The 27,629-nt window shown below is 37.0% G+C and overlaps 1 protein-coding gene across 2 annotated transcripts in view; it reads left to right on the top strand.

Moving 5' to 3' along the window:
* Positions 1–16,036, top strand: part of LOC118765732 — a 149,851-nt gene extending 133,815 nt beyond the window's left edge. For both annotated transcript variants that reach the window (XM_036508092.1, XM_036508093.1), the window contains one exon: positions 15,885–16,036. In XM_036508092.1, coding sequence (XP_036363985.1) covers positions 15,885–15,976 — 92 coding nt within the window. In that variant the 3' untranslated portion in view covers positions 15,977–16,036. The remainder of the gene's footprint in view (positions 1–15,884) is intronic.
* Positions 16,037–27,629: the final 11,593 nt, after the last annotated feature.

Below are 27,629 nucleotides of genomic sequence, written 5' to 3'. Positions count from 1 at the left end.
ATATATTTAAGTACGTGCGTAAGCGCATGTGTAAACGTGTATATGTGTGTATATGTGTAGATCGATGTATATGTGTATATGTGTAGGTCAGAGCGCGTTCGCCTTCGTATACGTGCGTGTGTGTATCTGTTTATGTATTTGACACAACACTGGTAGGTTACAAAAATATCGATAGGTTTTATGCCGAAATGGTAATTTAGACAATCAACAATATACAGCTCGATAAAATAAATACCGGAAATAAAGATAAGGATCATAAAGATCAAGAATATATATCTAAAAAACCCTGAAGGCGGTGTCTCGGCGAGGTCGAAGACAATTCAATGAAACATTAGGAAATTATTCTTACGTATACATACATATGCGTGTGTATGTATGAATGCATATATGTATACATATATATATATATTATATATATATATATATTTATATGTGTGTGTGTGTTGTGTGTGTGTGTGTGTGTGTGTGTGTGTTGTGTGTGTGTGTGTGTGTATACTTATTATATATATACACATTCATTTGTATTACATATATATATATATAATATATATATATATATATATATATATATATATATATATATATTTATATGTCTGTTTATGTATATGTATGTATCTGTACGGTGGTAGGTAAGTAGGTAAGTAGATATATAGAGTGATACACAGATGACGTCAGCATCCTGGAAACAAATTATCGAAATGAATAGTAACTCATCTCCCACCTATCCTCACCTGCACCCCGACCTTCACCCGCTCCTTACCCTCACCCGTACCCCACCAGAAATGATTTAAATACATAATCTAACAAATATCTCTTCGATCGGTTTATCAAAATGTTAATCCACATTATTACAGAGCTAGAGGGATTGATGTTTTCTCATCACCATTTTACGATATATATACACACCAGTGAACACGATTTGAAAAGTATTTGAACAATATGCAGTTGGTTAAATTGGTTTGTAATGTTTAGAGTAGTGCAGAAGCCTGAGTGGGCAGGCGCATTGCGAGGCAATTGAAGTGTGCTGCAAAGGATTTTGTGATGACGTTCGTTTTGCAAAGTTCTGACTGGGATTGGTGCATCAAGAGGAAGAACATAGATTCTATTTTTGAAGCTGCAGATACCATTAGGTAGCTATGCATTGAGAGAGCAGACAGGTGGTCTGTTGCTGCTGGGGTGCAAGTTGAGACTTGATCGACCCTAGCTTTGTCAACTGGGCAAGGGGATTTAATGCTGGAAAAACCGTAACGCCCTTAGACCCAAGAAATATCACTAATGATGTGTCCTAGAGTATCCATGATATGTATCTTAGGACAATATCAGTTAAAAACTGACATGTCTTTCCTCATTCCTATGTACAAAAATGATAGTATGACTTCCATTTCATCAGAACCTGCAAGCAAACAAGAAAATACTATCGAATTAGGTATGCGAAGTCTTGAATCTACATTATAGAGTTTAAATGCACACACATTTACATGTGTCTTTTTGTGAGTGTGCTGGTGTGTGCGTGCACGTATGAAATGCAAAAAAAAAGTTAATTTACACCTATTGTGATCCCCTTAGGTCATGAATGACCATGAGGTTGCACCTAGAAAGTTACCCTCCGAGGCACATGTCTGGGTAAGGTTGTTTATGGAAGACCAGCAGTCGCCCACGCATACCAACCTCCCCTCTCCAGGCCACCGATGTTATCCAAGGGAAAGGCAGAGGCCGATACAGCCAGGCACCAGTGACGTCGCAGCTCATTTATTAACGTGGAAGTGGATGAGCATTCCACAGAGACGTGTACCCTTAACGTAGTTCTCGAGGAGATTCAGCGTAACATAGAGTGTGACAAGGCTGGCCCTTTGAAATACAGGTACAACAGAAACAGGAAGAAAAAGTGAGAGAAAGTTGTGATGAAAGAGTACAGCAGGGTTCACCACCACCCCCTGCCGGAGCCTCGTGGAGCTTTAGGTGTTTTCGCTCAATAAACACTCACAATGCCCGATCCTACGACCGGGAGTCCGCTGCCCTAACCACTGGACCATTGCGCCTCCACATTTACACCTATATAGCCCACATAAAATAATGGATGAAGGTAAAATTGAATTAACCGTTAAAATTATTTAAAGTCTGGCGGCGAGAATTTTATTATTTACAAAATCATTTCCTTGAATCTTGTTAGCTACAACCATGACACGGCAACAACGCATCCTGACATCATTTCATTCAGAAGATGAAGTCGAAAACATTCATGGACTTAAGAATGTAATTGTTCCGGACTAAACATAATGAAATAATAAGAAAATATGAAACATTATTACATTATCATTAAGCATGACATTAAGACGGCAAGCTGGTGGAATCGTTAGCTCGCTGGACCGCCGAGTTTGACTTCCCTTTTCATCCTTTCGGGGTTTATAAAATAAGTACCAATCATGTTTCGGGGTCAATGTACATCGACTAGCCCTCTTCCTTCAAAATTTCAGACCTTGTACCAATGTAGAGAGGATTATTAAATCTGAACACAATCACGTCTTGAATATAACACACACATACATGAATGCATGTGTGTATGTATGTAATAGGTATGTGCTTTTACCTGTTTCACTCATTGGACTGTATCCAAGCTGGAACACGATCTTAAAGGGTTTAGTCGATCACATCGACCCCTGTATTTATTTTCGAAAGATAGTTAGATATACATGCTACGCTTTCTGCACGTTTTCCGTCTACCAAATTAACTCATAAGGCACAGATCGGTTCGCGGCTAGAGTACAAGACACTTGCCCAAGTTACTACGCTGTGGGAATGAACCGAAACAACGTGGTTGCTACGCCAATTTTCTAACCACACAGCCATGCTTGCTCCTGTATATTGATAATACAAAAATATATAAAACATCAATAGACTTGTGTCAAAATGTAAATATATATTTATATATTGAACTAGTCTTCGATTTTGGTTCTGCCGGAGAACAATATGTATTTAACAACATGGAGATTATGTACGTATTTTTCATGCTCTTTTATGCTCCTGAGCAGGGCTCCGGTGCTTTACATGGTTGAAGACCAATAATTGTTGATAAAAGGAGAGGACAAGTCGATTACATCGACCCCTAGTAACTGACTAGTACTTTATTTTATCGAACCCAACGGGTGAAAGATAATGTCTTTTTCTTCCAATCAGGACTCACGCCAGTAGCCACAAACAATAATCTCTAATTCGAGCCAACACTAAGCTACTAAGAATGCGTGTGGCAACTTGAGGATCCACCCACCAAACGCTATAGACTAGCGGTTGCACGGGCGCGAAAGCTACGTTGTTATCCTCATTCCGTAAACGGTGGCTTTTAACGGGTGGAGAGCCGAACCATCCTGGAGTACAGAGGATTCGCAATCTAGACAAGGGTCTGAAAGTTTACAACACCATAGTGGGTTACACCATGGTTCCTCTGCTTTGTGGCAGAAGTAGGAAGAAAGAGTGAGAGAAAGTTGTTGGGAAAGAGTACAGCGGGGTTCACCCCCACCCCCCGCCGGCGCCTCGTGGAGCTTAGGTGTTTTTGCTTAATAAAATAGGACCATTGTTCCAAGGAAATGACGCACTGAGAACTGACACAGGAAGGGTAAGTGAAATACTGAGCGAACAATTTAAAAGTTTCTTCACTTCCCCACTTGGGCACATTGAGATAAAAAAATCCGGAAGCGCCAGCCATCAATTACATCAACATTTAGGAAACATGTAACAGCGGCCATAGATGAAATGAGCTCATGTTCCGCCACCGGTCCTGATGGCTTCCCAGCTGTTCTCTTAAAGTCCTGATGGCTTCCCAGCTATTCTCTTCCGCGCCAAAAGCATGCCTAGACTCCATTGGAAACGTATGCCGCATCAAATAAAATATTAAAAGTCTAGGCATGCTTTTGGCGCGGAACTTGAGACATAACTAAAAATGTAATTGGTTGGACCGCTCGTGTTTTTGACGCTCGAATCGATCTAATTAATTGCATTTCTGACAAACTCTACCGAAGACTTATAGATGTAAGTGTAAGTAAAACTACATATTACATTAGTAATGAAACAATTGTATAGAGTCAATCTATCAATCTATTTTATTCGTTGTATTTCACTTTCCTTCCGAAGTGGCTTCGCTAAATCCTGCTTACATGACTTTAAGAGAACAGCTGGGAAGCCATCAGGACCGGTGGCGGAACATGAGCTCATTTCATCTATGGCCGCTGTTACATGTTTCCTAAATGTTGATGTAATTGATGGCTGGCGCTTCCGGATTTTTTTATCTCAATGTGCCCAAGTGGGGAAGTGAAGAATCTTTTAAATTGTTCGCTCAGTATTTCACTTACCCTTCCTGTGTCAGTTCTCAGTGCGTCATTTCCTTGGAACAATGGTCCTATTTTATATTGTATTGTGGCTGTTTCCCTTGTGGATTTATAGAAAGATTTGAGATTAGTTTTTGTTTTCCACAGCTCTCCTCTCCCTCTCTCTCCCTCTTTTCCTCTCTCCCTCTTTTCCTCTCTCCCTCTCCCCCTCTCTCTCTTTCTCTCTTTCTTTCTCTCTGCTCTTTCCCTTTCGTGAGAGAGTTTGATTTGTTTTCAATTTCTTGTAGCGTCCGTATTAAGATAGACTTCTCTTTATCCTTCTGTTGCCTATTCAGCCGCCTTGAGATCTTTGACCTGCGTCTCATGAAGGTTTTTATGTCCCTGGGAATCTTGTTTGTCAGTGTGCTGGCCTTTTTTTCTGGGATATATTTAGTGCATATAGCTTGCGCTGTTGACATAAACTGGCTGAGTTTCAAATAAATGCCTTGGATACAAAGAATGTTGGAATATATATGTATGTGTGTTGGGATTGCGTGTGTGTGTATGTGTGTACATATGTGTATGTTTGCATCTGTCTATCTATCTATTTATCATCTATCTATTTGTGTCTGTGTATGTATGTATATGTGTGTGTGTATGTGTGTGTGTGTTTGTGTATGTGTGTGTGTATGTGTGTGTGTGTATATATATATATATATATGAACGAATGCGACTGTGTATTAATATATGAACATATATATATAATATATATATATATATATATATATATATATATATATAATAAATATTAGGGAATGAATCCAAAATTACAGGGAAAAATCAGATTTAGGGTTAAATCCAATTTTATAGTAAAATATTATATAATATAATTCGAGACAAAACCACTATTTTAAAACCAAACAAGGAAAGACTTAATCAATACATAAAATTTTATATAAATTAAATAAACCGCCACTACAAATGTTTCATGTCTGCTCCGACAATCTTCAGGTGGATTTTCGATCTAAAAATAGCAATATTTTAAAATATAATTTAAAATAATTTAAAATAATAAAACAATAAAATTATCAATGAAGAATGTAAAAAAATAAATATATAATCTATATATATCTATATATAATCTATATATATCAATATATAATCTAAAATAATCTAAAATAAACCCTATAAACAATTGAATATAAAAACCTATTATAAAAGTTCTCATATTTAAAAATGTACAAAAACCAAAAAACAACAAGCAAAAAACAAAAACCAAAACCTAAAAACAAAAAACAAAAAATAAACTATATATACACATATATGCTCATACACTCAACACATTACTTATTCATACTTCCTCACACACACATACAACACTCAATTCATAAACAATATACATATACCCGCTCACACATACATATACATACACATACATACAGAACACGATATATACCAATATATAAACACCCACACCCATACAGATAAATAAATTACGCAAACAATCACACACACACACACACACACATTTTCACACATACATAAACACTCAAAAGAAAACCGAACAATTCTTAGCACGTGGATATCAAACATTTTAAAAATTATTAATGGAAATGAAATCCATACATTCAAGTATAAATATAACTATACAAACCCTAACACAATACACACAAATACACACACATATATACACACACCCACAAACATAACCATATACACACTCACACATACATATACATACGTACAAGTCCCGATACAAACAAACTTTAATAAAACGACCATGAAAAACGAAAACTCATATATATTAATATATATATAAAAGAGTGTGTACACGCAGACGGGTGCAATCACACGCACATTCAAAACTTACATATATACAAGTGCATAAATAATCACACCCAATTACATAGCACTCATACACTCCCACATCTACACTTACACTTGTACACTCTCACACATACATACACACCCATACCTACATACAAAAAATTCTTAGTAAAATAATCATGATAAATAAAATCCATACATACAAGTATAAATATAAAGATACAACCCATTACACAATACACATAAATACACACACATATATACACACACCCACAAACATAACCATATACACACTCACACATACAAATAATACGTACAAAACTCGATACAATCAAATACGCACACGCACACAAATTCACACATACATAAACATACAAAAGAAAACAACATCTCTACACATAATACGATATATAAAATACTCCATAAGAAATCAGATTATCATAAGTAACAAGATTAACAAAGGAGAAAAATATACATACCTTCTAATCAGTATCAAATTTTGAAGTGAATAACTTTATCCGTTATTACAATAAACAAAAATTACGTTACCATGGAACTGAACATATAAAATTATTAGCGCCGCGTAAAACAGCGTCTTTAAAATTATGAATGGAATATAAAATTCTTAGCGCGTAGTAAATAAACGTAAATTAAAAAATTATGAATGGATATACAAAACTTTCTACAAATTCTTTATTATTTTAAATTATTTTAAATTATATTTTAAAATATTGCTATTTTTAGATCGAAAATCCACCTGAAGATTGTCGGAGCAGACATGAAACATTTGTAGTGGCGGTTTATTTAATTTATATTAAAATTTTATGTATTGATTAAGTCTTTCCTTGTTTGGTTTTAAAATAGTGGTTTTGTCTCGAATTATATTATATATATATATATATATATATATATATATATATATATGTTTACATCTGTCTATCTACCTGTGTCTGTGTATGTATATATATATGTGTATATATATATATATATATATATATATATATATATATATATATATATATATATATATATATATAATATATATATATATATACAAGGTGTCTATAAGAATATTTTAAGCGCGTTAGTTAAACATGCTTAAACATGCTGCTTAAATCTTATCGCGAACTTAATGTGAAGCATTGATCTCTCCAGTTCGGTTAGCAATAACCTGGATTTACAATTTAACAAAGCCATTACGTAATTAATATATATCTAAAATGTTGGTTCGGTGAGTGGCAAGGGGGTTTAATGGGAGAGGAGGCCAGGGTGGCAAGGGTGGTGAGGTGCTATGAGGAGCGGCGACAGGAGGTGATAGCGACGAGGTCGACGAGGGGCGAGGTCAATGATTCATCTCGGTCGACACCTTTATGGTGAGGTTGGTTGGGGCTGTCTTTTTAAGTCTGCTGTATAAGCATGTATAGGATTAGGGATCCAGAGCAAGTGGACCACAAGCACAAGGGCTGCCCTATGCGGCACACACACACACTGCCGTTTTGACACTTTATAGAACCCCGTCCAAAGCAATCGTGAACCGCTTGCAGGGCGGAGAGGCGCTTCTCTGTTGACCTTCCGCTGTTCAACTCAGGGTGAGGAAGTAAACAGGAACAATAAAACATTACTGAAAATAAAAATGAGTCGCAGATAAGCATAAGACCACATATTTTAAAGGAAGCGTCCAGGTGGACAGAGCGTTGCTTGAGTGAACCAGGCGACGTCGATGTGGACAGGGAGTTGCTTGAGTGGACCAGACAGCATCGGAGTGAAAAGTTTCCATTTAATCTTTCCAATACAATGAGCAAAACTAAACTTTTTCAAAACGAATTAAAATTGACCCGAATATTCCACCCGAATATTCACCCGGGTGGTTCAACAGATTTAAACAAAGTCTGCGAAGCTGCAGAAAGGTAATTAGATGAATTTGCCAAACTGGTTTCTGATAAGAGACTCTCTCTCTCTCCCTCTCCCTCTCCCTCTCTCTTTCTCTCTCTCTCTCTCTCTCTCTATCTCTCTCTATCTATCTATCTATCTATCTATCTATCTCTATTGAATGCGTGTATAATGCAGATAAGGTTTCCTTATTCTGGCATTGAATACCAAAGAAAATATTAATTTTCACGCTATAAACATTATATACTCGATACGCGGTATACTATAATATATTTTTAAAATTTTAAGTGGACTGGTAAATACCAGTTAGAACCTGCTTTAAAAGTGTATCTGATAAACACAACTCTTTCGTTTTCATCGAAAACCGGAAAATGCAAAATATTCAGGACGCTTCCAATTCTAAGTTTGTTGGGTGTGTTGTTCCGGATCGTGATACAATTTTTAGACTGCAACTGCTCAGCTAGACAAATAGATATTATAGATACGCATACATATAATATATATATATATATACATACGTATATACATACATATGTACATTAATGCATACAAACATATATATATATATATATAATTATAAATGAGGGTGAAAAATCGATATTACTTTAATAATACCATTAATTTAACACCAAGTGGCTTAGCACAAAAACTACGGAGAAAATACAAATTTATACATAAATTATTAGAGAGTTATCCACTATGTGGATAACTCTAGTGCTAAAAATAGCTCCGAAGCAACCACAGAAGATCTGTTTCCAACTAGAATCAACATACATTTAACGGAAGGAAAGTGAAATACAACGAATAAAATAGATTGACTCTATACAATTGTTTCATTACTAATGTAATATGTAGTTTTACTTACACTTACATCTATAAATCTTCGGTAGAGTTTGTCAGAAATGCAATTAATTAGATCGATTCGAGCGTCAAAAACACGAGCGGTCCAACCAATTACATTTTTAGTTATGTCTCAAGTTCCGCGCCAAAAGCATGCCTAGACTTTTAATATTTTATTTGATGCGGCATACGTTTCCAATGGAGTCTAGGCATGCTTTTGGCGCGGAACTTGAGACATAACTAAAAATGTAATTGGTTGGACCGCTCGTGTTTTTGACGCTCGAATCGATCTAATTAATTGCATTTCTGACAAACTCTACCGAAGATTTATAGATGTAAGTGTAAGTAAAACTACATATTACATTAGTAATGAAACAATTGTATAGAGTCAATCTATTTTATTCGTTGTATTTCACTTTCCTTCCGTTAAATGTATGTTGATTCTAGTTGGAAACAGATCTTCTGTGGTTGCTTCGGAGCTATTTTTAGCACTAGAGTTATCCACATAGTGGATAACTCTCTAATAATTTATGTATAAATTTGTATTTTCTCCGTAGTTTTTTGTGCTAAGCCACTTGGTGTTAAATTAATGTATTATTAAAGTAATATCGATTTTTCACCCTCATTTATAATTTTATAAATTTAACTATGCAGCAGTTAATATTTTATTTGATGCGGCATACGTTTCCAATGGAGTCTAGACATGCTTTTGGCGCGGAACTTGAGACATAACTAAAAATGTAATTGGTTGGACCGCTCGTGTTTTTGACGCTCGAATCGATCTAATTAATTGCATTTCTGACAAACTCTACCGAAGATTTATAGATGTAAGTGTAAGTAAAACTACATATTACATTAGTAATGAAACAATTGTATAGAGTCAATCTATCAATCTATTTTATTCGTTGTATTTCACTTTCCTTCCGAAGTGGCTTCGCTAAATCCTGCTTACATGACTTTAAGAGAATAGCTGGGAAGTTGTATTTCACTTTCCTTCCGTTAAATGTATGTTGATTCTAGTTGGAAACAGATCTTCTGTGGTTGCTTCGGAGCTATTTTTAGCACTAGAGTTACCCACATAGTGGATAATTCTCTAATAATTTATATATATTATATATATATATATATATATATATATATAATAGATATTAGGGAATAAATCCAAACTTACAGGGAAAAATCAGATTTAGGATTGAATCCAATTTTATAGTAAAATATTATATTAAATTAGAGACAAAATCACTATTAGGCAAATCATACAATGAAAAACTTAAGCCAATACATAAGATTATTTCATTTATATTATTTAAATATATAACAAAATTATTAAAAAAATATAATTAATATATCACTACGATCGTTTCATGGCTGTTAATTTCTTTAAAGTTTCAAGTCACAGTCATTCATTAGGTGGTTTAAATATCTAAAATATAATCAATATTTTTAAGATATAAATAATATATATAATATAATATAATAATTTTACTTATAATAAACTCTATTATCAAATATGATTATATCGAAATCGACTATAATGTTAAATATTAACTTTAATTTATAAGGTAGGAAACCCATAATCTAATATCAATATTAGTCTATATCTAATTACATAAATATTTAAAATGACTAGTATATATAAATTATCAATGAAAATATATATAAATATTATAATCAAGATCTAAAATAATCTCTATAAATAATTGTATATAATGAAAACCTAATAAATTTAATTTTTCATATTTAAAGATGAAATAGCTAATTTCAAAATACAAATAAACTAACTTAAACGGACTTTCAGAAATCTTATGTAAAATACTTTTAGAAATAATCAATTCTTAGTAATATAGTATCGAATAAATACTGTAAGTACTATAAATATAATTATGAATGGGAGTTATGCTATTAAATTAGACATAGCCTAGACCAATCTTTAGTCGAAACATATCTAATTTTATCAAAGTTTATCTAATTTAATTATAAATTTAAAACTACAATTAATACTATTAAAACATGTATATACAAAGCCTAACTTAATACACCTAGTATGCTTGCTATCAAATAATAAATCTATCACTAAAAAGTATCTTACGAATAAACTTCAATTTAATATCTAATAACATAGAAAATTACGATAATTAGATCATTACATAAACAACGATATTTACATAAGGAGAATATTATTACTCCAAAGGCTTATACAATAGTAAAATTTACAATTTGAAGATCTTAAAAAAATACATACTTATCTTGGCGAGGTTTAAACAATGAACTAAAATTTGAATCAAAAAACGTCTTATACAGCGTTTATAAGAATACTCATGGAATTACGTTATTAGCAAAAAAAAGAATAAATTGTTGAAGAATTCATTACGCTTGATGAACCTACGTTTATTAAAGATTATGAATGGAAAATTATATGTTTATCATTGTAAAAAGAATGAATTCACAAATAAAGAATAAAATCTCTCTATACAATAATATTTATTAATAAAATAACTATGATAAATGAAACTTAATACAAAATAAATTAAATGATTTAAATGATTAAAAACCACTAATTATTAAATATATTCTAAAAATCTTATAAGATTAATAAATACATAAAAATTAATTTATATAGTAACCCCACTACATACTATAAATTCTTTCCCATGCCCTTATAATTATAAGCTAAAATTAGTGATCATAACAAATCTATAAATACTTATCAAAAATTGTAGTATAACAATACATACGTATACATAAAAATATACACAAGTGGAACTTAATGAAACGATCGTAGTGATGTATTAATTATATTTTTTTAATAATTTTGTTATATATTTAAATAATATAAATGAAATAATCTTATGTATTGGCTTAAGTTTTTCATTGTATGATTTGCCTAATAGTAGTTTTGTCTCTAATTATATATATATATATATATATATATATATATATATATATAATATATATATTATATATATATATATAATATATATATATATATATATATATATATATATATATATATATATATATAATCGGCGGCGAGCTGGCAGAATTGTTAGCACGCCGGGCGAAATGCTTAGCGGTATTTCGTCTGTTGTTACGTTCTGAGTTCGAATTCCGCCGAGGTCGACTTGGCCTTTCATCCTTTCGGGGTCAATAAATTAAGTACCAGCTTCGCACTGGGGTCGATGTAATCGACTTAATCCGTTTGTCTGTTCTTGTTTGTCCCCTTTATGTTTAGCCCCTTGTTGGCAATAAAGAAAAAATATATATATACATATATATATATGCCTGTGTTTGTGTGTGTGTGTATTGGGGGTAGTGGACCGAAAAGCAATGTGGCATTTCATGTAATAAGCTCAAATCAGCATAAAACATATCGTAAATATATGTATTCATTCAAAATATTATCGCCATTGTTAGCAATAACATTTTCCCACTTCGAAAGGCCAGTCATTTAGATCGATCCCGATACACAAGTGGCACTTAATTCATCGACTCCGAAAGGATGAAAGGCAAAGTCGACCTCTGCGGAATTTGAACTCAGAACGTAAAGACAGACGAAATACCTATTTCATTACTACCCACAAGGGGCTAAACATAGAGGGGATTAACAAGGACAGACAAAGGGATTAAGTCGATTGTATCGACCCCAGTGCATAACTGGTACTTAATTTATCGACCCCGAAAGGATGAAAGGCAAAGACAATCTCGGCGGAATTTGAACTCAGAACATAAAGACAGACGTGCGAAGCATTTCGCCCGGCGTGCTATCGTTTCGGTCAGCTCACCACTTTATTTTGTACCTTTGAACGTAACGGCAGACGAAATACGGCTAAGCATTTCGCCCGGCGTGCTAAGGTTTCTACCAACTCGCCGCCTTAAATTTGAAATTATTATTGATGCAGTATCAAGGCAGAATCGTTAGCACTCAGGACAAAATGCTTAGCAGTATATCGCCTGTCGCTAAGTTCAAATTCCGCCGAAGTCGATTTTGCCTTTCGTCGTTTCGAGGTCGATAAACCAGGTACCTATGAAATCCTGAGATCGTTGTAATCGATTAGTCTCCTTCACCGCGAATTTCAGGCCTTGTGCCTTTAGTAGAAAAGATTATTAGTGCAGTACCGGACTTCAACAGCGGTTATTTTTTTTTAATTGGCTAATTTTGAATTTTGCAGTTTGATTGTAGTTTGCCGCGCAGCTGCTTTCTTTCGGTTTTTGTGACGTACACGTCGCACGGTACCAGTTTCAGCATGACTGTGCTAGTGTACAAGTAACCCTCTCACAGATACGTGTTTATTTGTGTGAATTTATTATAATCTTCATTCGTAACCATGTCGAAAAGATCGGAAGAAATGCATTTTGCTAATCAAAAAGCGAAATGGGAACACTTAGCATTCAGTGTTACTACGTGAGCAGAATTACTCAAGGGACTCGATAAAGATGCCTCAGGGTGGCTTTTGGTGAGGAATATGGGGTCTGTATGTCTGCTATTTATGATATCGATAAACCGAAAGAACACATAAGTTCTACGGTGACATTGACTCATATGTCTAAATTAATGGACAAACTTTATACAGGTCGAAGGGAACTGAGGTGGACAGATCGTTGCTTGAGTGGACCAGGTAGCGTCGATGTGGACAGAACATTTCTTGAGTGGACCAAACAGCGTCGGAATGAAAAATGTTCACTTACTCTTTCCAGTACAATGGGCAAAACTAATTTTTTTCACGACGAATTAAAATTGACAATTCCACCCGAATATTCACCTGGGTGGTTCAACAGAATTAAACAAACTCTACGAAGCTGCAGAAGGGTAATTAAATGAATTTGCTAAACTGGTTTCTAGTACAGGACACTCCTTCTCCTGAACGAGTGTATAATGCAGATAAAGCTTCCTTATTCGGGCATGGCATACCAAGGAAAATGTTAATTTTCACGCTATATACATTATATACTTGATACGTGGTACAGTATAATACATTTTAAGAATTTTATGTGGACTGGTAAATCCTTTCCACTGGAAGCACAAGGTCACAAATTTGGGGAAAGGGATTAAGTCAATTACATCGACCCCAGTGTGTAACTGGTACTAATTTTATCGACTCTGAAAGGCAAAATCGACCTCGGTGGAATTTGAACTCAGAACGTAAAGACAGACGAAATACCTATTTCTATACTACCCACAAGGGGCTAAACACAGAGGGGACAAACAAGGAGAGACAAACGTATTAAGTCGATTATATCGACTCCAGTGCGTAACTGGTACTTATTTAATCGACCCCGAAAGAATGAAAAGCAAAGTCGACCTCGGCGGAATTTGAACTCAGAACGTAACGGCAGACGAAATACGGTTACGCATTTCGCCCGGCGTGCTAACGTTTCTGCCAGCTCGCCGCCTGAAATAAATACCAGCTAGAACCTGCTTTAAAAGTATATCTGATAAATACAATTTTTTTTTCGTCGAAAACCGACAAATCCAAAATTTCAGAACGCTTCCAATCCTAAGTTTGCCGGATATATTGTTCCGGATCTTGATAAAATTTTTTTCACTACAGTTGCTGTGTGTGTGTGTGTGGTGTGTGTGTGTGTGTGTGTGTGTGTGTGTGTGTGTGTGTGTGTGTGTGCGTGTGTGTGTGTTGTGTGTGTCGTGTGCGTGTGTGTATGTTTGTGTGTGTTTATAAGTACAAATTATATTGCGGAAAGAAAATTAATACTGGGTCAAAGAATCCCCCCCCCCAAAAAAAAAAACAGGGTACACCAACTCCACCACCCCAAAAAGAGGTGTGCTGAGACCGATTAAAACATGACATTCTACTTAGTATATAGAATATGATACACAAGAATGGTAAGGCCCTCAAGTATAGTTCGGTATGATGAAAAATTATTTAACGCACTGAAAAATTAAAAACTTTATATTGTTGTTGTTGCTTAGCCCAAACTCCTCACTGATGGGGGTCAATCTATCTTACGATGAAAGGTATTCCCATTTTTTTCTTTCTAAATATTTATATCTAGAACCATATAATTTATAATTCTCCTTTTTAAGACGGTAGCGTGTGATTTCAAGATTTAACTGATAATTTTAACTTCAAAAGTTTCACATGATTCCAGGTTCAATCCCACTGCTTACCACTTGCAATCCCACGAGCTTACCAAAGCCTTGTGAGTGGATTTGGCTAACAGAAACTGAAAGGCGGCGAGCTGGCAAAAACGTTAGCGCGCCAGGCGAAACGCCTAGCGGTATTTCGGCTGCCGTTACGTTGTGAGTTCAAATTCCACCGAGGTCGACTTTGCCTTTCATCCTTTCGGGGTCGATAAATTAAGTACCAGTTACGCACTGGGGTCGATGTAATCGACTTAATACCTATGTCTGTCCTTGTTTGTCCCCTCTGTGTTTAGCCCCTTGTGGGTAATAATGAAATAGGTATTTCGTCTGCCGCTACGTTGTGTTCAAATTCCGCCGAGGTCGACTTTGCCTTTCATCCTTTCGGGGTCGATTAAATAAGTACCAGTTACGCACTGGGGTCGATATAATCGACTTAATCCGTTTGCCTGTCCTTGTTTGTCCTCTCTGTGTTTAGCCCCTTGTGGGTTGCAAAGAAATAGGTATTTCGTCTGCCGCTATGTTCTGAGTTCAAATTCCGCCGAGGTCGACTTTGCCTTTCATCCTCTCGAGGTCAATAAATTAAGTAGCAGTTACGCTCTGGGGTCGATGCAATCGACTTAATCCCTGTGTCTGTCTTTGTTTGTCTCTCTATGTTTAGCCCCTTGTGGGCTAAACATAGAGGGGACAAACACAAGAAATAAGAAACTGAAAGAAGCCCGTCGAATGTGTTTGTGTGTCATTGTATATATGTTTGTCCCCCAACCATCATTTGACAACAGCTGTTAGTGTGTTTACTTCTCCGTAACTTAGCGGTTCGCATAAGAGATCGATAGAATTAGTACTACGCTTTGCAAATAAAAAATTGAAAAGAAAATTATATTTTTCTCAAATTATTATTTTCTTTTATATTTACTTTTATATTTTTTCAGATGAATCTAATTTCCCAAAAGCATCGATGATGTCCGTTTTCCTTCCGGCCCTTGTACTGGGAACTTTCATGCAAACCCACGGATCTGCTTGAATAGTAATAAAGAGGGAACATCCCGTCCTTATGACCAATGAAGTGAATGCTTAAATGCTACCAAGTCTTTTTTTCTTGTTATTTCAAATATTTAACAACATTTTAGTCTAACCAATATCAGAGCATGCCTCGTCTATGCAAAAGAACTGAATGGGTTGCGGCAGCTGGAAACAGGGAGCCAGTTGTAATGAAAATTGGATTGTAACATAGTAAGGTGTACGACATATAAATCTCAAATAAGCATTAGAAATCTTGTCCTCCCCTACCATTCAAATGCACACACACACGCACACACACTCACACGATGCAGTACCAGGCAGTGACTCTAATGGCTTCTGATCTTAAGTGATTGGAAGTGTTATCATGTACATTGTTTTGTCTTGGTATAAAAGATGGGGCTACAGCAAATATTCTGCTCAGTATCACAGATTTGCTTGTCAGTTGTTTGACCTTAACCAGTTGAGCATGTCCCTTAGTAGCTGACGATGCGTGCATCCCTGATCACGAGCAGAAGTGGTGGGGGAGCATCATAGCCACATGTTGAAAGCAATTCTCTGGGGTTTGGATAATTCACCTTTGGAAACATGGGTGTTTCGTTCAAGATCCTTAAACAGCCCTTATTCAGGGACTTTTTGAACGGGATGGGCTACTCAACCTGAAGAAAATTCTGACTACGCCCCACCTGCAAGGTCATGCGCTGCTATTCTTGATATGAGATCATGTCACGCACATATTGTTGTGATGCATGTGCTTGGTGTACCCTTATCAGACGGGTAGTCATGATGGGTATACTGGGCTACGTATATTTTTACCCCAGTGTCACTTTGATGGCATGCACTGCTCTCTCACTCAATAATAATAATAATAATAATAATAATAATAATAATAACACTTCCAATCAGTTAAGATCAGCAGCCATGAGAGCCACTATTATTATTATTATTATTATTATTATTATTATTACTACTTTTTTTTCTTCTTCTTTCAAATTTGCTATCATTTCTTGCCGAGTGTCTTCCTAGGGCAAAGAAACTCATAGTATACATTGGTAGGCCATTAAACCAAACTCAGTAGTTCGTTCATTTTTTTATTATTTTTTTTTTTTTAAGTTAAATTAAAATACATGAGCAGCAACAGTTCTCACATCGACAATGCTCTTCTCAATACGTGTGATGTACCAGTTAAGACAATCTTTTCCACTTCTTGCAGGGATGGTAAGCCAGGGATCATTCTCATAATTTTCGGTTCCCTTCTTGATCATTCCTAGTGCTCCTACGATCACTGGTATTGTAACCGCCTTGAGATGCCACATTTTCTCAATTTCAATGAGTAGGTCTTTATATTTTCTGAGCTTGTCAAACTCTTTCGCTGAGATATTATGATCACAGGGGATGCTCATGTCGATCAATAAGCAAACTTTATTGTTTTGGTCTTTCACAACAATATCTGGTTTATTGGCCTTGATGGTTCGGTCTGTATGTACTGGAAAGTCCCACAGAATGGTTACATTTTCTCCTTCAGTTACAGCCTCAGGGTGGTGATTATACCACTTGTCGGCAGTTTTGATATTGTAATGCCGACTTATTAGCCAGTGGAGATATTGGCCAACTCTATCATGTCTTAATTTATACTCCACTGGTGCTAAGACTTTACATCCAGAGATTAGGTGGTTCACTGTTTCAATCATGTCGTTGCAGAATCGGCATTTTGGGTCTGCTCCATTTTTCATCACATTGGCCTGGTAGTTCCGAGTTAATAGGCTTTGATCTTGAGCAGCCAGGATGAAACCTTCGCTCTCTGCTTTTAGCCCTGAGCTCCGTAGCCACTGATGGGTTTGCTTCTGGTCAACATCAGCTTGTTTGCTGCGGGTCACATATTTGCCGTGCAGAGGTTTCTCCTCCCACCTATCAGCCAATTGCTCGTGCGCTTTTTTCATTGCCATCATTTTCACCTTCTTTGCAACAATAGTTGTTCAGTTTGGGTATCCTGCACGAGATCAATAGCAAATTTTTTGCTTTCCTTTATGATAGAATGAAGCTTCTTTCGTCTCTCGTGATTTTCCACGAGCTTTAGCATCCAGTCATTCGATATTTCGAGATATTTGGCCAATCCAATTGTGGTTGTTTTGTAAGCTAGTTCAAATTGGATCAGGCCTCGACCTCCTTGGGCTCTGGGAAGGTAAAGGCGATCTACGTCTGCTTTAGGGTGGTGCATCCTATTACAACTCAGCAGCTTGCGTATTTTCCTATCTATATTCTTTACTTTACTCATATTCCAGTTCAACACATTGTAGCTATAAGTAACAACTGGAACTGCTAAGGAATTTATAGCTAACACCTTGTTACGTGCATTTAGTTCAGATTTCAGGACTGCACGAACTCTCCTGATTTTCTCTTTCATGCTTGCATGCTGAATACCAGAGCCTTCATTTATCCCTAAATATTTGTATGTTTGTTCTTGCTCAAGCTCTCTTATGACTGTGTCAACATCTAACACGACTGAATTTGTGGTCTTCTTGTGGTTTTCTTTGTCTATTTCTTTTGCGTTTAGTCTAGTCCAGTATTTACCATGAAGGGGCTTTTCTTGCCATCGTTTTATCATGGTTCGTTGCTGTTCTATTTTTAGTTTGGATTTCATTTGTTTTATAGCTTTTGTTGTTTCTTATCTTCTTCTTCTTCTTCTTCTTCTTCTTCTTCTTCTCTTCTTCTTCTTCTTCTTCTTCTTCTTCTTCTTCTTCTTCTTCTTCTTCTTCTTCTTCTCTTCTTCTTCTTCTTCTTCTTCTTCTTCTTCATATTTATTAGGTGTTATGATTTCTTGTTTGTATTTGTCAGCTTCCTTAAATACTGAGAACAGTTTTTGTTTTGCTCGTGTTTTGCCGCTATTTGTATCAGTTTTCCTTCCTTCTGAAGTAGATATTTTTGCAGTCCTATGGTGGTTATTTTATAGTAGTTTTCCAGTTGTATAAGGCCTCTACCACCTTCTATACGTTGTATATATAGTCTTTCTATGTCAGATTTTGGGTGATGCATCCTAGATCCTGTCATTATTTTTCTTGTTTTCCTATCTATTTTGGTCAGTTCATTTAGTGTCCAGTTAAGGATATTGTAGCTGTAACTTATAACTGGGACAGCTAAAGTGTTAATACCTATTATCTTGTTTTTAGCATTGAGCTCTGTTTTTAGTATTGATCTAACTCGTCTATAATATTCTTTTTTATTTTCTCTTTCATTTGTGTGTGTTGTGTCTTATCTAGTTCATGGATTCCTAAGTATTTGTAAGTTTGGCTTTGGTCTAATTCTTTTATTTCATTGGTTTTATCTAGTGTGATGTTGCTACTCTTAACTAGTTTTCCTCTTTTCATGGTTACTTTGGCGCATTTTTCTAATCCAAATTTCATATCTATTTCTTTGGTAAATCCATGAACTGTCTTTAATAGTGTTTCCAGCTGTTTGTCATTCGCAGCGTATAGTTTTAGGTCATCCATATATAAAAGGTGGCTGATCGTTTTGCCGTAATATTTATATCCTCATCCAGTTCTATTTAGCATATCAGATAGAGGTGACAGTGCCAAGCAGAAAAGGAGTGGAGAAAGCGTGTCTCCCTGGAATATTCCTCTTCTAATGGGGATGTCTTTGGTTTTCATGAGTCCCTCTTTTGTTTGGAGGTGTAGCACTGTTTGCCATTTATTCATAGAGTGCCCTATGAATTTTATAATTGTATTTATTATTATTATTATTATTATTATTATTATTATTATTATTTATTATTATTATTATTATATTATTATTATTATTATTATTATTATTATTATTATTATATTATTATTATTATTATTATTATTATTATATTATTATTATTATCATCATCATCATCATCATCATCATTATTATTATTATTATTATTGCAATTTTTATCCCCTCTACTCCTTTCTTTCTCTCTCTCTCTCTCTCTCTCTCCTGCGCGCGCGCGTGTGTGTGCGTGTGTGTGTGAATAGGAGTTATTTGATAAAAGATATCAGAAGAAGAATGGTAAAACGCGAAATTACGTGTGTATTAAAATTGGATAAGCAAGGAAATAATAAGTTTCTTTTTCAGTAAAACCAGAAATTTGTTGAAAAGGACATTTGGTGTGTCACATGACCATATGTAGAAAGAAATAAAGAAAGAAATATACGCATGCCTATACAGTGTTTTGAGTTTTCTCTATTATTTTTCCTTTGTGTGTGTGTCGTTGTTGTCTGTTATTGAACCACAATTCCGCTGTGACTGAGAACACCTCTGATCATATGAACAGTAACAATCACGCCATTTTTGCAGACATAGCGCATCATATCTAGAACTGAATTATCCAACGGATCTGTTTTGCTGAGGTGGTAAGATGGTATTTGATGGATATTTTATAGGGGCTCAGTATTTATTTTCGCTTTCTGATGAGCACAAAGAAAGCTGCACTTGGCTGTCCAGTTTCATTTGGAAGCTTTAGGTACAAGGGCATGACATCTCCACAATAAAATGAAAAATTGTCCTGTAGATTATGTACATATAGACTTTTCTCTGAGTTTTCTTGTAATAGAGCAGTATTTCACAGGGCTTATTTCAATAAATTACCTCGAAAAACAGCGTCTGAGGAATTGAGGTGATAACTCTTTGGCGAATGGAAGTTAATTATTTACATAAATACTAAAGCTTTATACCTTTCAGCAATTTATACTCGTTGCATGCAGCAATTTTCATTACATGACCTGGTTCGTCCAACTCAGAACTAAACTTCACGAAGACTAACAATGACCCAGTTTTTAAGTCACATGTGACTAAACATTCACTTATGTGATCGATTAAACATGTGTTCGAGTGTTCCCATCAAACTCAGAGTAAAGACCGTATAACACAGTAACTGTCTAACTGTAACACACACGCACGCCTACACACACACACAATAATAATAATATAATAATAATAATAATAATAATAATGATAATAATAATAATAATAAATAATAATAATAATAATAATAATAATACACCGGGGATCGTTTAAGATGTAAGAAGGAAAAAACAGAGCTCCGAAATCTATCCACAAACATCGAAAACAAGGACATCGTATGGAGCCAAAGATTTACTAACAAAGGATTTGACTGTATCCGAGTAAGTAATACTAATTGAAATTTATAACTATTTTCGAAACGAAATGACGTATTTTGACTCGATATCATCTCCACCTCTAACACAACACATGTAAACATGCGTGGTACATTACGATCCATCAACAGATCATCCCCGACCCCAAACACCATGTACAAAGGAACTACGAAGAAATTAAATGCCACCGATATTATTCAACCCAAGAATAACAATCGAACGGTACGTACTTTCAACTTACAACACAAAATGTACGAAAAACTACACGTGCAAAACAATGTGACAATAGAAATGAACGGGCCGGTACCCTACGAAAATGACGACCGTCAAAATAATGGGCCGGACGTTGTTCCTCATGTCCCGCAAATAAAACCCAAAAGATATAAATGGACACGTGAGGAATACATTTCTATCTTACACGCATACTTCACAGCAGTGCTCTACCCAAAAAATGAAAACACAACAACACATACATATAAAATATGGAAGGAAAATAACATAAATATAGACTTGGATACAGCAATGAACCCTAATAAATTAGCTAACGTACGAAGATACATTCTCAACGCAAAAAAAATATCAGAAATAGAAATAGAACATCTAAAAGAAAAAATACACCAGGAAAATGTAGATAGAAGCCACACAACAATGCCCAATAATATAAACACTGAAACAGTAAAACACGAAGACAAACGTAACATTCCCAACAAACACGATGTAAACAACGAAGGGGAGCCTAATGATTATGATAATATAAAAAATAAAATAATCAAAGAACTGAAAACCACAGAGCTCAAAATGGACCACCGACCATACCTCCCAAGAATCAAAATAGACGAAATAACAACACCAATTATAAACAGCATAAACCTAGCCGTCACGGAACTAATAGCCACTGAAACAAAAAGCGATATCACTGAGCTAAATGACTTAGTATACGCAGCAGCAACTGCAGCCACAAAAGAAACTGGATACTCACTCAAACCCATCCAAACAGGAGTACCACCACCCAAACAAACTCTGTGGATAAATAACATCCAAAACAAAATACAAAGATGAGAAAAGATCTGTCGATTCTTAATGAAATCAGCAGACAATCAACGCTACTGAGCAACAAAAAGAAAACAAAAATACTCCGCAAATATAACATCACAGAAAAAGATTTACCTGAGATAAAAGAAAAGCTGAAGCAAGATATCCTTGCCAAGCACAAAGGATCCGCCGGTACGAGAAACGCCAGCGTTTCTTTGAACAAAACAAAAAGTTCAACTCCAACACCAAAAAGTTCTACCAAGAACTTGGCAAAAATAAAATAGAAATCACTGCAGCACCAACGGCAGAAGAAGTGGAAGAATTCTGGAAAGAAATATGGTCGGCGAACGAACAGCCAAAAAAAAGGAGTATCAAAATAACAAACTCGGCATCTGAACAACTTTGGACCCCCATAACAACTGAAGAGGTCACCCAGGCACTGCAAAGACTAAGCAACTGGAAGGCACCTGGGCATGACAAGATCCCCAACTTCTGGTTGAAATATCTAACAGGAATGCACAAAAAGCTGGCTGAAAACTCTAACAACATACTAGCAGAGCCAGAGACAATGCCTGAATGGCTCACGAAGGGGAAAACCATCTTAATTCCCAAATCAAATGGGACAGCAAAACCAGAAAACTACAGACCAATAACCTGTCTCCCTACAATGTTCAAGGCATTTACTGTAGTGATATCGCAAAGGTTGAGCAGGCACCTGTTTATGCGACGCTCTTGGCGTGTGTATAGCGTCCAAGCCTCACTTCCATACAGTAGAGTGCTAAGTACACATGCCTGGTAGATCTTCATTTTCGTGGTCTTGGTCAGCTTATTGTTGTCTCAAGCCCGTTTGGAGAGTTGGGCCATCGCAGCAGCTGCCTTGCCAAAGCGTATATTGAGCTCAGCGTCGAGGGATGGGTTGTAGGTAACGGTAGAGCCCAGATAGGTAAACTTCTCCACCTCTTGTAATCTGTGGTCTCCAATATGTATGTTTGGGATGTCCGATGTAGCCTGACCCATGATGTTGGTCTTCTTAAGGCTGATAGCTAAGCCAAAGTCGTTACATGCTTGCTCAAAACAGTTAATGAGCCTTTGGAGGGCTTCTTCTGTGTGTGATACCAGAGCCGCATCATCAGCAAATAGCATCTCCTTGATCAGGACGTTTCTGATTTTGGTCTTGGCACGCAGGCGCGAGAGATTGAACAGTTTCCCGTCACTTCTACTGTACAGAAACACTCCATCATCTGATGTCTGAAAGGCATGTGAGAGTAAGAGCGAGAAGAAGATGCCAAACAATGTAGGAGCGAGGACACAACCTTGCTTTACCCCGTTTTTTATTTGGAAGGCGGCTGATGTTGAACCGTTGTGCTGTATGGTGCCTTGCATGTCATCATGGAAAGACTTGATGATCCTCAGCAGCTTTGGTGGACATCCGATTTTTTAGAGCAGGGTGAAGAGGCCTGTTCTGCTTACCGAGTCAAAGGTCTTTGTTAGATCAATGAAGGTCATATATAATGGCATTCTCTGCTCTCTGGACTTCTCCTGAAGTTGGCGTATGGAGAATATCATATCGATAGTTGATCTGCTTCTTCTAAAGCCACACTGCGATTCCGGATAGATTCGAGAAGCAAGTAGTTGTAGCCTGGCCAGGATAACGCGGGCAAAGGTCTTTCCAACAGTGCTTAGAAGAGATATTCTACGGTAATTGTTACAATCACCACGGTCCCCTTTGTTTTTGTAAAGCGTAATGATGTTAGCATCCCGCATATCCTGAGGGACTGTACCCTCTTCCCAGCACTGACACAGAAGCTCATGAAGGTGCCGAAGCAGGATGGTGTTTTTGCCGGCTTTGATGATCTCTGAGGGGATGCCGTCTTTTCCCGGAGCCTTGTTTCTTGCTAGGGAGTCAACAGCCTTGGTGAGCTCTGCTATAGATGGCGGACTGTCAAGTTCGCACATGACTGGCAAGATCTTGACACTCTCGACTACAGCCTCAGCCACTGTAGTCTCCCGTGAGTAGAGATCCTGGTAGTGCTACACCCATCTATCCATTTGCTTGCTTTGATCCCTGGTGAGATCTCCAGTAGTTGATTTCAGAGGGGCTGACTTGGTTGCGGATGGACCGAGGGCCTTCTTCAAACCGGCATACATCCCACGGGTGTCGCCACTGTCAGCAGCTGACAGATTTCCTGCCAATACATATTTGCACAGCGTCTGGCTGTCAGTTGGGTTTTATTTCGTGCCTTTCTGAGTTCTTCGAGACTTTGTAGAAGAGTCACTCTTGGATTGCATCAGAGCTGCACGCTTTGCTTCGATAACTGGCTCCAGCTCTGAGAGCCCAGCATTGTACCAATCTGAGTTTTGTCTTTCTCTCATGCCGAACGTATCTATTGATGTCGTATACAAAGCTTCCCTGATATAGTTCCACCTACTTTCAGCAGAGGAGGTTGGGCAGCCACCTAGGGCAACCTTGATAGAAGCAGCAAAACATTTTCGCAGTGTAGGGTCCGAGGTTCTGGCAGTGTTAATGCGTGGTCGGCCCACTTTCTTGGAGCGATAGACTTTTTTAGGTAGAATCCTCACCCTACTTCTAATTAGTGAGTCGTCCGTGTAACAATCCGCGCTGTGGTAACTGCGGGTCAATAGAGTAGAATTCAGGAAGGATCTCCGTGTAATGATGAGATCCAGCTGATGCCAGTGGTGAGATCTTGGATGTCTCCAAGATGTCTTGTGGGATGGCTTGTTGGTAAAGAATGGGTTTGTGATGCACAGGTTGTGGTATGTGCGGAATTCGAGTAGTCTCTGACCATTGTCATTCATGTTGCCAATACCAAAGTGTCCAACACAAATGGGCCACGAATCATGGTCAGATCTCACGCGAGCGTTAAAATCCCCTAGAAGGTAGATATTTTCAGTCGTTGGTATATTTAATGTGACACAGTTGAGATCTTTGTAGAACTGGTCCTTGGTCTCCTCTGAGCTGTAGAGAGTGGGAGCATAGATGCTGAGTAGATGTACTGAGTCAGAAGAAGTCGAGAGGCGCAGTGAGAGGATACACTCAGTGCCTCCTGATGGTGGTTCTATTGAGGAGAGTAGTGAGTTTCTCACTGCAAAGCCAACGCCATGTTGACGAGGTTCTTCTGGATCTCTTCCCTGCCAAAAGAAGGTGAAATCCTGCTCTTTGAGTTTGCCGTTTGAGGGAAGTCTTGTCTCCTGTAGCCCAGCAATGTCTATGTTGAGCCTCTTTAGTTCACGGTCAATGATGCCGTTTTCCTTGTGTCTTCAACCCTAAGTAGATCATCAGATATTCCAGGGCACATGGTCCTGACATTCCAGCTTGCCAACTGCAGGACTGGTGTTTTCTTGACTTTTAGTTGTTTGCCTGGTGCAGAGGTTGCAGGCCGCTTTTCAAGTCATACTCTTAGCTCCAAGCACCCAATGAAGCAGGCGGCCTGTGGCGGGTCAGCACCTTATTAACTGGGGGCTGCCCAGCTTGAGGTGGGCAGTAGCTAACCAATAGGACACGGAGGTCCCTCCCACCGTCAGAGGTAACCCGTAGCGCCCATATTTTACGCCAATCTGAATGGACTTATCACTCGTGACTGTTACCTCCCGTGTTGTTTCTGCAGCTTTTTACAGCAGCACTGAAGTGTCCTCTCCAGTTTTGCGCAGGCCTGGGCTAGAGATAAGAAAGTCCTGGGTAGCCTAATCGTCAGGTTTTCTCTCTCGACCTTGCTGATGTAGTCCAAAGGAGTGCAGTGCATTACGTTTGGCACCAGCTTGGTTGCAGGAGCTGCCGGAAGAGTGTCGAGTCGAACGCTAGACCGCCTTCGGGGCTCCACTCCGGATTTCTTTGAAGGTTGTCTCCTTTCTGTAACCCTGGATAGGGGCCCATACCGGGTACTGCCAGCCGGAGCAAGCTGAGCCCGGAACTCGTGTCAGGCAGGGTCGTCACTCCCTGAAGTAGTGAAGAAGTTCGCTACCCACTACCTTTACAAGTAATGTTAAATTATTATTAGATTTTTCATTCTTTTTCCTACGTTTATTTTATGTTTATTTTCAACCACTGATATCCATCATCATCAGAAGCAGCAGCAGTTGTAGTAACAGCAGCAATATCACTATCAGCAGTAGCAGAGGCAGTGGTAATAGCAGTAGTAATGGCAGCAGCAACAGCAGCAGCAACTTTTTGCTTCTCTTCGTTTCATAGGGACAAGGGAGGGGGAAGGAGAGAGAATAGAGAGATATCCGGTATGGTGGTGGGTGGGCGGGAGCACAGCGAACAAGGGTCAGTCGGAATTTAGGGACGGTCAGAATTTAAGCAGAGCGGGGAGAAGTGAGTAATTACTTAACGAACATATATATATTACTCACACATATATATACTCACATACACACACATGTATATACACATATATACACACACATATGCACATATATACACACACATAATATACATATACATACATACATATATATATATATATATATATATATATATATATATATATATATATATATATATATATATATATATATATATATATATATATATCTGAATGATGTACCTACTATGGATGCTGTCCAAAAGCTAAAAACTAGTAAAAGAATATATCACACATAAACACATATATAATATCTATTTGTATCGGTGTATATAACACACAACACATGATTAAAAACTAAAGAATATGAAAACTAAAAGAATATATCACACACATTTTATTTGATTTGTGTAAAAAAATCATATACATTATTCTAAGAAATAATTTATTTACTTCTTTTAAAAGATTCTTTTATTTTATTCTGTAAAATCAACTCATTTGCATACGCGCAAGTCGTTGTAGGATCGACTACTTACGACTAGCTAGCGCGTGTGCGGCGCACCGGTCCAGTTTTCGCTAATAGTACCGAGATATCCTTCTCATGAGAAAAGAGTTGCATGCAAAGGAAAAAGAAAGTTAATAGTCTATAGTTGTGCACAGAAACTGGGTGCAAGCATGCTAGAGCTAGTTGTACATATGTATTGCATTGTTCTTTGAGTTAATTTCATCACATGTCTTTGCTATGTCAATTGATGTTGTTTTCCATTTGACTTAAAACTTTTCCGCGTCTACACAGACACCACACGAAAACAATAGGTGTCACAGTGATATATCCTTTTTCTACAGTCGGCCGGAATGAAGAAGTGACAATGCCACCTTCACATTCTCTATTGTCAGCATCGAGCATCGACAATTGGTGACAGACCGACGTTATTAGAATACATCAACCACAACGATACAACTGGTTACCCACAACAACCCTGCCACAGTTGCTGACCCCCGAGCAACAGAACTGCAGTCTTCGTTACCTTATCCATTACATTTGGTGAGCTCGACTTCAAAGACTTACTGCTTCAGCATCGCATGAACTCTTAAAAAACAATTACAGTCCGTGCCAGTCGCATCAACTAGAATTATAGGACACGAACTTTCACGACGCATA

The sequence above is a fragment of the Octopus sinensis genome, linkage group LG13 (assembly GCF_006345805.1).
Source record: "Octopus sinensis linkage group LG13, ASM634580v1, whole genome shotgun sequence".
Lineage (NCBI taxonomy): Eukaryota > Metazoa > Mollusca > Cephalopoda > Octopoda > Octopodidae > Octopus > Octopus sinensis.
The sequence above is the reverse complement of the archived record's forward strand: the minus strand, read 5'-3'. Positions and strand labels throughout refer to the sequence as shown.